At 45.7% G+C, this 13197-nt stretch overlaps 4 protein-coding genes across 4 annotated transcripts; 2 read left to right on the top strand and 2 right to left on the bottom strand.

Annotated features, from left to right (window-relative positions):
- Positions 1-233: 233 nt before the first annotated feature.
- Positions 234-1745, bottom strand: LAJ45_08344 (uncharacterized protein; the record flags this gene model as incomplete). Its single annotated transcript, XM_046117895.1, has 6 exons — positions 234-332; positions 394-583; positions 662-884; positions 1118-1194; positions 1243-1318; positions 1571-1745. The coding sequence occupies 6 exons, from the start codon at positions 1743-1745 to the stop codon at positions 234-236; spliced, it is 840 nt and encodes a 279-aa protein (XP_045968821.1).
- A 1477-nt stretch (positions 1746-3222) lies between these two features.
- On the top strand, positions 3223-4308 carry LAJ45_08343 (uncharacterized protein; the record flags this gene model as incomplete). The annotated part of the gene is made up of 2 exons (XM_046117894.1): positions 3223-3955; positions 4010-4308. The coding sequence occupies 2 exons, from the start codon at positions 3223-3225 to the stop codon at positions 4306-4308; spliced, it is 1032 nt and encodes a 343-aa protein (XP_045968820.1).
- A 1305-nt stretch (positions 4309-5613) lies between these two features.
- LAJ45_08342 (uncharacterized protein) lies at positions 5614-7181 on the top strand (the record flags this gene model as incomplete). The annotated part of the gene is made up of 7 exons (XM_046117893.1): positions 5614-5640; positions 5741-5763; positions 5856-5869; positions 5918-6384; positions 6472-6594; positions 6771-7001; positions 7059-7181. The coding sequence occupies 7 exons, from the start codon at positions 5614-5616 to the stop codon at positions 7179-7181; spliced, it is 1008 nt and encodes a 335-aa protein (XP_045968819.1).
- A 1134-nt stretch (positions 7182-8315) lies between these two features.
- Positions 8316-10095, bottom strand: LAJ45_08341 (uncharacterized protein; the record flags this gene model as incomplete). The annotated part of the gene is made up of 4 exons (XM_046117892.1): positions 8316-8625; positions 8678-8897; positions 8960-9342; positions 9404-10095. The coding sequence occupies 4 exons, from the start codon at positions 10093-10095 to the stop codon at positions 8316-8318; spliced, it is 1605 nt and encodes a 534-aa protein (XP_045968818.1).
- Between the last annotated feature and the right edge of the window lie 3102 nt (positions 10096-13197).

Below are 13197 nucleotides of genomic sequence, written 5' to 3'. Positions count from 1 at the left end.
TTTTCCAAACTCCTGACCCGCTGCCCCCAACCGAAGCCAAGCACAACTTAAAAAAAAAAAAGAGAGAAAAAGAGAGAAATAACAAAATAAAAAACAAAAAAAACGTGAATAAGAAAACAACACAGCCAGCAGTAAGAAAAAAGTAGAAGGAACCATGCTTCTAGTAAACAAACAGGCACAAAAAAAAAGGAAAACCAAAACCAGATTCTCAAACTGACTACCTATTTATGTATTTATTTGTTCCCGAAGTCGAGGACTAGGCGTCTCTCCACCTCCGTCTCCTTGCCGACCTCTTCTTCGCCCTCAAATTTCAATCTGCAGGTCCCATCTCTCTGCCCAACGTATTAGCACCCATACAAAAATAACCGGAAACAAAAAGAAACAATAACAAACCTTGGTCCCCATAACTTCTGCTCTATAAAAGGTCGTTGTCTCCGGATACCTTGCCAGCACCTGCTTCCCCACAGGATAGACTGGTAGCCCCGCACTCTCCCTTGGGATCGGGATTAGTGCGTTGGCGGACGCCTTATATGTTTTGCCATGATCTCCAGCCTCATCCGGCTCTGGGTCCTGCACCTCATACCTGAATCGCACGTCCGCCTCTCTATCAGTCTTCCTTTCCTCACCCTACATACATTGAAGAACTTAAGATTTAGCATACCGTCTCTTTGCACCATCCCCCCCAATGATGTTAACGACTACACACTGTATCCACATGTCCTCAGCTCCCTTCTGCTTTGGCCGGCGGTAGGCAACCTCGGAGTTGATATATAGCGCGTCGGCGGATGGCGCGGCGGAAGCGCCGCGCGCAATCTTTGTGGTGCGCGTGGGGCTGTCGGAGGTAAGGGCATCGTCGAGCTTGCGTTTGCCGCGCTTTTTGTCGACTGGGGGGTTTGGGGGTTTAGCATGGGTCGGTTTTTTGGCTCGAGGAGTAAGAAGGGGCAGAAGGGGTAGGGTGGGGGTAAGGGCAAAACAGAAGTGAGTGTGGTTTTTAATAGCAATTTTTTTTCTTATAACATTGGTTCTTGCGGTAATTTGATATAAAGTTTTCAGGTCTTTCTTTTTTCTTCTTTCTTTTGAACTGGGGAGGGAGGGAGGGAGTGGAAGAGCTATATACCTCCTCTGTCACCGCCCTCAGTTGCGGTTCGGAGGGCGATTAGAAGGTCGTTCTTTTCGACGACGGAATGGAGGGTCCTGAGAAGGTTGTTAGCATATATAGTATAGTGATGGAGCTACACTTACTCTTGCTCTCGCTCGGCGAGGTTGATGTGCTCTTCGTAGAGCTTCTCGAGGCGCTCGTATTCTCTCCAGGATGGGTCTTGATGATCTCGGGCGTTAGATTCGGGACTTCTCATTTCACATGGGGCATAATAAGTTGCGTAAGAGGAAGTAGTAGTAGAACAGATGGAAAGTAAGCAGGTAATTGATATGATATCAGTACAATATAATACGGCGCACGATGATATAAGGTATAAGGCATAGATAAGATTGCAAACGCAATGCGCAACACCGCAACACCGCAACACCACCCCCAAACTCTCCCAAAAAAGCAGTTAAAAGCAAGACTCACCACCAACCGCCAGCCTCTGCTCCTCATCCAAGATCTCGGCCGCCAGCTCGTTCACGCGCTTCGACATCTTCGCCAGCTCCTTGAGCTCATTGACGATCTTCGTCCACAAGTCTCTCTCCTCGTGGGCGTCGCCGTCCTCCTTCGGGAGCGCTCGAGGCCTGTTACGGGCCGCCATGATCGTATCTGAAGTGAGGGGAGAAATGCTGTTTGTTTGGTGTTTGACGCGTGTGGTTGATGTGGGGAGGGGGAAGACGTGTGTGTTCAGGCAGCCAAGACGGTCGCTCCCGGTGCCAAGGGATGCGGGTGGGAGTGCATGGTGCAGGGACGAACGTCGCCTCAGCCAGCTGGTGCCTACATACCTAAATACCACCTACGTTCTACTCTCGGTGGCGATTGTAATGACGACTTTTCTTACGGAAGCTCGCTGGAAGGGATTGGGCTGTTTGGATTCGCGATTGCATGTAGCTAGCTACTCTACTATGCTGCGCTCTAGATCTCTGTGGTATGGTAAGAGGTCCATGGAGTTGGAGCTTGTGTTTGGTTCATCCATGATGGCCCGACGTTCCAGGATGACCCTGGATGTCTCCACTCCACTCTCAACGTCAGACGTTTTGATCTATCCCACGGTCTAGAGTACTTGCATAGCAGAATACAGCATATCTTCCGCTTCTATCGCCATCAATATACATAGCATCTTTTCATAATTACATGTATGTAGGCGAGGTGGCCTAGGCAAGATCCTGATCACGAACTGTCACTCATCCCGACAGCTGCAGGGGTCCATTCTAGGTACTGGGTGCCTAAACCATCATAGATATTCTAAGTAATCCGGAAAAAGAAAAGCCAAAGGCTACCATAGGTCATGGCAATTAACGATGCGGGGTTATGTAGCTCTGTAGAACATGACTGGCAGACGATCTAGCATTGTCAACTAGATGTAGTTAGGGTGCTGGTCTTATTCGTCGATTGCAACGGTACATGGCCAATCACGACAAACACTCACTCAGACCCCCGAATCCAAGTGTCAAGACCGGCGATTACGAGCATAGACGCGATCGCATGAGAGACTTTGTTTTTAAGCCTTTGTGTGAACTTCAAACATTCCAACCACCTGGTAGAATGAAGCGGGTAGCGGAAGGACAATGTTAAGGTCTTGATATTGTTCACTAGCGCCGTCAACCACAACCTCACCACCACAACTACGGCCACTAAACGACCAACCTGAAAAGCTCAAACACCGCAGCAAATCGTATGAAAGTATTTGAGGAAATAGAGAAGCTGCGGGTTTCCGCTGCTGCTATAATGATACCACAATGGTGGTGGAAATTGTCACCAGCGGGATTTCGGGAGCATTATGACTAGTTTTGCTTCTCGTGATGCTTGGTGGGACTGGATAGGAGACATTTTTGGACATAAAAAGACTGTATATTGTTTGTGGAATTTTTTCGGTCTTTCGGTTAGTATCCAGCATTGCCTTTCATCATCTGGTTTCGTGGCTTGTTTATCCCATATACTTACTGGTCTAGTTTACATTCTGTCGATACCCAGAACCAATTTCGTAGCACTTTATCCTACCATCTTCTATATCTCCAGAAATCTATTGTCTACTTTTATATTATCTTTCCACCTCTTGAACTTTTGAACTTGTCGAAATGGACTCCTCCTGGGACCCCTACACCCAGACTTTCAACCTGACTCGCGTTGACGGCGACATCGTCACCGTCGCCCTAGACACGGTCAACGATTTCAATATCCAAAACATCAAATGGGCGACCATCTTTGCCGTTCAAATTGGCGCGGCTGGTGTTCTTCTGGCAATCCTTAGTGCCCTGGCCAAACCTAGGAAGCGCCACGCAATATTTTACCTCAATCTACTATCCCTGGTTCTTGCCATCATTCGCGGAGCCTTTGCAATTGAGTATATCTTAGGACCATGGAACAACACATACAGATATTTCACGCTGGACTTCTCGACAATACCATCAAGCTCAACGGCGAAGAGTATTTCGCAGGCGTTCTTGCAGTTGACCATGATAATTTCTATTATGGTGTCGTTGGTACTACAAATGCGCGCGGCGTATGAGGGGACACCATTTATAAAGAAAGTAGCAACAGCAGTGTCGGGTGCAGTGGCCGCCGTGGTGCTGGGTTTCTATATAAAGGTTGTGCAAGAGAGCGTTTCTGTAATCCTGAATGCGGGGTCGTATAGTAGCACTACGCATGATCATGCGAGGCTCTTGTTTACGCTATCAATATTCTTCTTTACCATATTGTTTCTGGTAAAGCTGGCAGACGCAATTATCCAGCGCCGAAAGATGGGAATGAAAAACTTTGGACCGCTCCAGATTGTGTTTATTATGGGATGCCAGTGTATGCTGATTCCTGGTAAGTCTCCTATCTGATACTACTTTAGATAGTTATTGACTGTCTCCTTGATAGCTATTTTCTGTGTTCTGGAACGTTTTGTCGACTTTGATGGGATGTACTCGTTCACGGTGTTCTTCGTTGTCATCTCTCTGCCCATGTCGTCGATATGGGCTGCTTCTGATGGGAAAAACTCACGCGCGCAGCAACAGCAGCAGTCGTCAACGAGACCGTCGCTTTTTTCCCACAGTTATCGGAGCAAGATGAGTACTATGGCTACCAACAGCTCTGATGGGGGCACTGACCTGGAGAAAGGTACTGCTGTGAGGGTTGAGAGGGGGTACAGCGTCGATTGTATTAAGGAAATTCCTTAGTCTTCTTCAAATTGCTTATGTGGTTTCTTAGGCTGGATGTTTTTGTTCTTTGGCGGATTCTGCAGTGTTATATTCTTTTTGATGATGGACTTTGATTTGTTCTGTGTGATGTTTTTAATATCTGCCCCCCTCTTTTTGCTTCGAGTTTCTTTTCTGAACCAGCGGGCCGGCATTATTGTTATCAATGGTTTCTGTATTGTATACATAGCTCGAATAAATATTATACTTTTTGTGAAGCGTTAGTACTGGAATTGATGCCTATAGCGAGTACTGATGCCCTCCGGGGCTAGAAGCTGGCCCCACAGACTTGCATGGTAGAACTTCAAGGCATTAACGATGGGGCGCGATGTATCTTGCAATTGGGCGCTGACTTCTTATCATATTACTAAACGCCTTAACTAAAGTATTAAGCGCATTTTATCTAATATCTAGGTTGCAATTCCCTTAGTGTTTTTCTCCACTGGAGGAAGATCTCTTTGCTTACCTTAAAGAGTAGATTTGTGACTTTCATATTTATGAGAAATCGATTACCCGCGGCAATGCGTGGTTGAAGACGAGCTCTGGATCACGAACGGTCACTCAGTGCAACCGACCCCCTGTCTGCTGAGATACGTGTATGTACCTACATGTACGGCCTCCAAGGCTAGAAGGGGGTATTCTATTCACAATGATTGGAACTTCCATGCTCGGGAGCACAAACCAACATACTACGGTACTGTACAGCCGCATTCGAAAAGTATTGGCACCCTACTATATTGAGTCGTTCATGAATTGTGGCCCACCAAAAACCATGGCACTCGCGCATACTCAACTTATTGATAGGTATGACCGCAATAGAGACATTGCAGCTCTCTCTGGCAATTGTCTCGAATATGAGAATTGAAAAGCAGAAAGGACTGCCTCGTGAGTTTGGCTCGGAGGTGCCAATACTTTTCAAATGCGGCTGTACACACAAGTGAATTAATGTAAACAAAGTCTCTTTCACCAGACCTACAAATAACTGTCTACGATACGGAATTGATGCAATGATTGAATCATCTAAAGTCTGTCAAATAACTCATTTATAACGTTTATTTAATATAATTTGCTTTCAATATCAACTGTTTGGGAATTTTAATACATTTTTTTCTGTTACCTCATCTGCGGCTCTAGACCTAGGTTCTCTTAGCGGGCTAGGAAAACGCACAAAACTTATCACGAAGCAACGTCCACCCCAAAAAGAACCCCTCAGCCCCACCAACAAATCCGCCGCTTTTCTGTTCCTCCACCTTAGACGAATAGCATCAATAATATACAACTACAAAAATGAGGCCTATATTACTACAAGGACATGTAAGAAACCCGCTTCCCCCGTGTATTTGTGCGGGTGGGACTGCTATTTTGTGAAACATTTTTTGCGGAAAAACTGACCATGAGGGCGTAATAACTATAGGAGCGTAGTTTGACGCAAATCAAGTAAGGAGAGCTCGAGAATTTCGCAACTCGGGAGTGGCATGTTTAGTCCGGGGGAGTTAGTGGCTAACTTTGCGATTTCTCTGCGCAAATAGGTACAACAAAGACGGTAAGCTGGCTTCTGACCCAGAGATACCTCAAAGCTAACTTCCCATAGGCGATCTTCTCTTCTCCACCGCAAAGGACCACGTTATCTGCGCATGGTACTCCGTCAACGGTGAGCGCCTCGGTACCTACCACGGGCACCAGGGAGCTCTCTGGACTGTTGATATCGACCCTACAAGTACACTTCTTGCCACCGGGGCCGCAGACAACACTATCAAAATCTGGGATGTGAAGACCGGAAAGTCGCTCAAGACTTGGGACTTCCCAACCGCTGTCAAGAGAGTTGAATTCAGTGAGGACGGGACGCTTTTGTTGGCTGTGACAGAGGCTAGAATGGGATTCTTGGGAACTCTGGTAGTTTTCCCGATTATAGTCGATGTCGAGGCGCAGCAAGCAGATGCTCCACTGTTCACAATCACCTTCAGAGAGAGCAAGGCAACGGTTGCGGCATGGAGTTATTTGAACAAATACATCATCACTGGTCACGAGGATGGATCTGTTTCACAGTACGATGGAAAGGTATGGCTTTCCGGATTATATACGAATTCTATACGGGAATGTTTGGAAAGAGCTGGGAAAGATGGCTGATGAGATTGTGGTGGATAGAGCGGCGAGCTTATCCAGGACATCCAAGCCCACGAAATAGGCACTGCCGGTCAGATTACCGATATTCAGATGGCTCCAGACAGGACCTACTTTGTGACCGCCTCAAAAGACAAGACAGCAAAGGTCAGTAATAAACTTTAATAACGAGGGATCATTGGTCAAAGATACAGGTAATCTTAGCAGAAGCCCTATTGCATCTGAAAAGCTCCCAATACAGCAGCTGCTAAGCTCTTACCGAATATTTGACCGGGACCTCTTTGGTTATGTCCTAGGCGCTCATAAGGCTAACAACGCTCTAGATAATCGATGTGGACAACCTTAAGGTCCTCAAGACCTTTGTTACTGACACCCCTCTTAACACAGCTGCTCTTACCCCTAAAAAGGATTTCGTGATCCTCGGTGGTGGTCAGGAGGCCAGAGACGTCACTACTACTTCCCAGCGCCAGGGTAAATTTGAGGCCCGATTCTACCACAAGATCTTTGAGGATGAGATCGGCCGTGTCAGGGGTCACTTCGGTCCTCTCAACACCGTATATTCCCCATGAATTAAGTAGATGTTTATGTGGGCCTTTCTAATGTGTGACCAGATTGCCGTTCACCCACAAGGTACCGGCTACGCTTCCGGTGGAGAGGATGGATACGTGCGTGTGCATCACTTCGACAAGCCATACTTTGACTTCACCTACGAGGTCGAGAGGATGAAGGCGTAGACTTGTGGTGATAACTATTGCATGGATAAAAGCAAAGAGAACAATCAAAAAACAATTTAAAAAATAGTACCTCGGAAACGATATGCATGAATCAAAAAGTCCTTTTTTGTCTAGTTGCGGGTTTTTCTTCTTCCCTTTCCCTTTCTCAGACGGTCGGGGGCGTGGGTGTGGATGATGGTTTCGTTATTATATTACCTCTGTCTCATTCCCTTCTTTTTTTCTTTCCATATATTTTACTCCCAGCTGTTTGGTAGGTAGATTGAATATTTATATCATGGTGTGGATAACTCACCCCCCGCTATGCCATAGTCTATGACTGCATGCAGAGTTTTGTACCTAGAAGCAATAAAACTACATGAATTTAAAAAAAAAAAAAAAAAAACTCACCCCCCGCAACCCTTATTGCAGCTCACTCTTTTGAGGGGTTGAGAACCTTGGGCTTATTGCTCACCTTTTATTGGTAAACCTCCAAATCTCTGGGTGCTATGGATAAGTTTAATTGGTTAGGAAGGGTAATTTTCATCATCCTGAGTCAATTGTAAAATACTTTAACGAGTGATCAGCTGTGACGCATTCTCACGGGAGTATAAGCACAACATAACTAACGGTAAAAGACTACATGTAACTACATACAACTCTAACTAATTCAACACCGTGAAGTCTACGGTGAACCATGTAACATCAGTCTAGGGTTAACTATAATTATTACTAGACGAGAGCTCCCAATTACCAGTTGATCATAAGGCTACAGCTGTAGGCGCAACACTACTCGTCTATTCATAGCGTTTGTGAACACCACCGCTATTGCATGCCATACAAAAAGGTTGTCTTGGCTATTTTTTGTGTGTATGTAATGCCGGTTGTGTTCACAAACGCTGTGAAAACACGAGTAATCATCATTTACGGACTGACACTTATTTATACGAACGGTCTGGGAGTTTAGTATCACAATGACGAGGCACAAGATGGTTTGGCGACAATGATATTGTCATTTTCAATAATAGCAAAGCAACTAGCTCTTTGCTCCAAAACATACATAACGAGTCAATCTAAAAAGCCTCAAGCGGGTATACGACGAATCATTTCCCAATCGAGTACGAAGGTAACGCAACAAGCTTTCAACTCCAAAAATCTCTAAAAGAGCTTGTGCTCCAAAGTCATGTCAGACTCGGGGACCAATCCAACACAAGCGCGGAAGATGTTGGACATAGCTGCGCGCTGCTTAGCAAGAGAGTTGACGACGGGAGTTCCCGGCGGGGTCAAAGGGGCCTTCAGCATGTAGCTGAGAATGCTGAGGACGCTGTGGAATCCCTTGTAGTCCTTGGTGGCAGCACCGCTGGTGGCATGGGCTTTCCAGCTGATGCGAGTCATGAGCTCTGTCATAAGACAGAGATCAATAATGAGTGGACTGGCCAAAAGAGAGTCTTCACAGATGTTCGACATGCTTAAAGGTTGTTAGTGTATGCTTTATATATTGGGCGAATGAGGAAACCCACGAAATTGTCTGATGTCCTCCCATAAAGATTTCACCGTGGTATTCGTCCAAAGCACGCTTGGAGTCTCCGACAGCAGGCATATACTTGATGACCACGGTGTGATCGGGGTGTTCCCCTTCCTTGTACAAAACATTGTTTGCCTCGACCATATCATCAACAACATTACTCTTGCTAATCTCCTTGCTTCTAAAAGTCTTTTGCTCGTTCAAGTTCTTGCCATCTATAAAACAAAATCAGCTGCCGTACAAAAGAGGAATTCTTTTAAAAAGAAAACGAACATACCATTGTTTCCCAAGTGATTGTAAGAGGCAATGGAAGTAAGCTTGATACCAGCATTGATGAGGAAATCAACCAAAGCAGATTTCATCTTGGTCTGGCCAGACTTGAAATCATCACCGCCGATGAAGGACTTGTGCTGCTCAGCAAGCTCAATACAACCCGGAACAAAGGTATTCTGGGGAGAGCCGTTGATGAAAGGCACGCCCTCCTTGATACAGGCAACCGCAAAGATAGTTGAAGGAGCAACCTCATCATGGCTAGTCTCAATGGACTTGAGGAGATTCTCAGCGGTATCGTTAACGCCGCTGAGAATATCGGCGTAGCGCTCAGTGTTGGCAGTCCAGAGAACAATAACCTTGTCAAGACCATTGTTTGACTTGAAAGTGCTATAATGAATATTTGTGAGTGATAAGTTGTGAAAATCAACTAAAAAGAGGAAAATCATACCGGATATCATTACGGATTTTTTCGACGTGCTCAGACTTGGAACCCTTGAGAACATTATCCGCGCGATCTTCCTGGTTGGCAGCGATAAAATCTGGGTAGTAGACGCTAGGGAGCGGTACCATAGACTTCATCTGCTCCTTGACCTGACGTTTCAAATCAGGCTCGAGGACAGCAGCACGATCCATGGCGTCAGCCAAGTTCATGCCGCTGATGTCCCAACCACCAAGGACAAGGTCATTGGGGTGAACCATTGGAAGGATGTCATGAATCGGGATGTTAACATCCTTGCCGGTTTCAGCGTCATTCCCCAATTTGATGGTAGATCCCATGATGACCGATCCATAGTAATTGGCACCCCTCTTTCCTTCACGGGTTTCCCAGGTAATGCCATCACGGTTGGCAATAATACCGGCAGTGATGGTAGACCCGTTGTTACCGCCCCATCCCACAAGCATGAGACCGACTTTTCCAACCTTGCGGTCAGTCCTGAAGTCGTAGACTGTCTCAACTGGCTCTGCAATGTATTTTCCATTGGGAACCTTAGTGACTTTAGTGGTACGGTAGGTATAGGTTGACTTGATGGCCTCTTCCGTGTAGAGGACATTCGGTGAGCGAACAGTAAACAATTCAGGTCCAGCCAAAGCTGAATCGGTGGCAGAGCCGTTACAAGAATCGTTTGCGTGAGGAGCCATAGTGTTTATTTGAGAGATTTGAGATGGTATTTAGATGGTCTGTAACTGATCAGAGGCCCCTCCTGCAGGTGCAGAACGTTTGCCTCCTTGGTGGGGGTGGTGAACTCTATTTTTGTGAAGGAAGTTATCAGTAAATGGAATCCAAAGGCGATCACGATAACGAAAAGGGAAGAAAGAGCGTGCCGAAGCAATCCAAGGATAACCTTGGAGAATAAAGCTTTGGAGAATAAAACTACGATAGCCAGCTATCTAGGAATGAATTGGGGAATGAATGGATTGCGATAAAACAAACTACATGTATCCAGGGATAGAATTTATGGATATTGAGATAAGAGGCCATGTGTTTTTGCAGGGGAAGCTAATGTAGCAAAAGTATGAAATGCAAACATATCCAATATACAGAGGACAAGTAGCCAAAGAGAACGCGATAAAGAAACACAAGCAGAGAGAGGTCAAAGTATCTCAGGGATAACATACGAGTTTAGGAGAGTGGAGAACGTCTTGACGACTTTTAGTTGACTACACTCGTGAATAGAGTGCAAGTCAGTTTGATGGAAATGGTTGAAGTTTTACTGAGTAATTAGAATTGAGTGAGGCGTGCTCAGGAAGATTTCACAAGGACAAAGTGATTGATTGACTGAATGAAGTGCTGAAGAGAAATTGAGTTTGTGTGAGATAGCAAAGTGGTGCCTGACGTTCCTTTATATACGGGAGCAAATATTGCGGGAATGCAATCGTACCCTATCGCTGTGGGGTGGAAACCCCCCAACAGGGCGTGTTCCTGAAGCGCGCTAAACTCAAGTAAGCAGACCCTTTCCGATGCTCATTGCTGTTGGGCGTGGAATCCGGCAAATTTCGACTCCGAGGCGGCTCTGAGCTGTTCTTTTCGATGAGCTGCACGCTACTGCAACTTCCGAATTCACCTCCCAGGCACGTTATGAAATTTTTTGCACAATCGTTCCTGGGCGAACCCGAAATCTCTGTCAGCCCAACTCGCTGATTCGGTAATTCACAAACCCCGGGAACTGAGGGAAGGGTATGGAATCACGCCGGAAACCCTATCGTCCGATTTTTGGTGTATGCCGTGCCAGCTTACGCGTAGGCACATTGAAGCAAAAAGCTCGTTAATCAATGACAATCATGGAGTAATAATCGCTCAGAAGCAGTTGTAGGCCGAATCTGGTACTCAAAGTAGACCCTCCATCCAGTCTACATACATGTATGTATGCTCCAACATGTGCTTACGCCAGAGTGCTAGTGGAATATATTGCGCATCTCCTTGCAGTACTGGACAGACATTGATGTATGCACATATAGGGTCAGGGTTGAAAATGTATTACCAACGTGTCCTCAACGATTTTAAATTTTGTGAACTAGATGCGGGTAACCGACTTTACCGCTTCACCGCTTCACCGCTTCTGGGCTTGGGAACGACCAAGACTTTTTCTTAACTGTGCTGTTCAATGGAGGTTTCAAAAAGCATCTTCAACCATAGAAAGTCATATAATATCACTCGTTGTTTATCAGATCTGTGGTTTGTATTAATGCAGTGCCTGGATTTAGAGCATTGTGCCGAATATGGGGGCATTGGTGATAGTCGGTGATTCGGCTGTTGAGGCACGTGATCGTAAGTGAGGAAGAAAGGAACTGAGTAGAATATGTTATCCACCAACCACGACGTCCAAAGACGTTGACTGATTTGTTGCTGCCCAGTTCAGATCAACGCTGCAGATACCAAACACGTCAAACCAACACAGAGTTACAGCACATGCAATGAGCTCATAGGAAAAGTACATTAGGTTTTTCAAAAAAGAGATAGACTTGCAAAATACCTCTTCTGGTCTTTTGAAGTCTCGCTGGTTGACCTAGACGAATCTCCACACTGATACATACGTTGTCTTGTTGTCAACCGATAATCTTGGTCCCTCGAATTTCGAATAGGAGAATATTGTTAGTTCTGGCAGTCTCGACCGCGACAAACTCTTATGGAGAGCGCCCTTTTAATATTCGTGAAAGGTTTGTGCTTACCTATGGATGACATGAGGTTATATAAATTTGACGTTCAGCGAAAACCCCTTTGCGCAAAAACAATCAAAGAGTGAGTTTTCATGAGAAGCCGGACATTTCTAGTTTGGCTCAATACCTGCGCACTATAAGCTGATGTTTAAATTGCAAAGCCAGGCCTGGCCATGAGACCGTGAAAGCTTTATGGTAAGGGATATATTAAAGGAGGGATGCCACGGTTATTATTGCCACCTCTCCAACATTAGGCGCGAAGAATTTACTCGCATTTTCAGAGTCGGATTCTAGCCCTTTAAACTTGAGCTAGGACCTCATTTCAGTGATGATCTTCGCCAAATAGACCGGCCAACAAACACTGACATTTATGAGGTCTGCATAAGGCTCCATAAGGCGGAGATGATCACGGGGAGGTAAATGGCGTCCGTCAAAACCATGCGATTCACCCACCTAGACCTAAATCTAAGAATGATTTCGTCCATGGGGTGGTCAGCCGAATCACAATCTGTCACTCGACACCAATAAATCACGAAAGTCGAAGCCCAATAGACAAGGAAGTTCCAGCAGTGTCATAAAAATTTCCAAGTGCAATATTACATGGGTTTGATACCTCAGCTCGAGTTCATTCGGACATAAAGTCTAACAACTAAAGGAACAGGTGTGCCTAAATTCTCGAATATTCTAATATCAAAGTACCAATAAAGCACATACACGCACCTGTCAATTACTATGTGACTTCTTGTCTGGACTAACCCAGCACCTTGGAAGCACCAAAATAGGTAAGTTGTTTGTGGCGGGGAAGTCAAGTATGGTTGCCGGGCCGTGTCGAGAGTGCACAATAGGCTGTCATGGCACGTGCATCTAAGGCTCGACTGTTGTAGATCATTCCATCCTGAAAGAAACACGGGCGATACATCGGATTACAGGCGGATTTCCATCAAAAACGAAATCCTCGAAGCTATTGTGTTGCGGAAATTTGGTCCGTCCGATGTCAATAATCAAGTTCTTATGATAGGGGCCCATTTGACTCAGGCGCAGCTCAATCACATCGCAAAGTACAGTAGGAATCGCAAAAGTGGCCTC

The sequence above is a fragment of the Morchella importuna genome (assembly GCF_003444635.1).
Source record: "Morchella importuna strain M04M26 chromosome Unknown Morimp01GS029, whole genome shotgun sequence".
NCBI lineage: Eukaryota > Fungi > Ascomycota > Pezizomycetes > Pezizales > Morchellaceae > Morchella > Morchella importuna.
The sequence above is the reverse complement of the archived record's forward strand: the minus strand, read 5'-3'. Positions and strand labels throughout refer to the sequence as shown.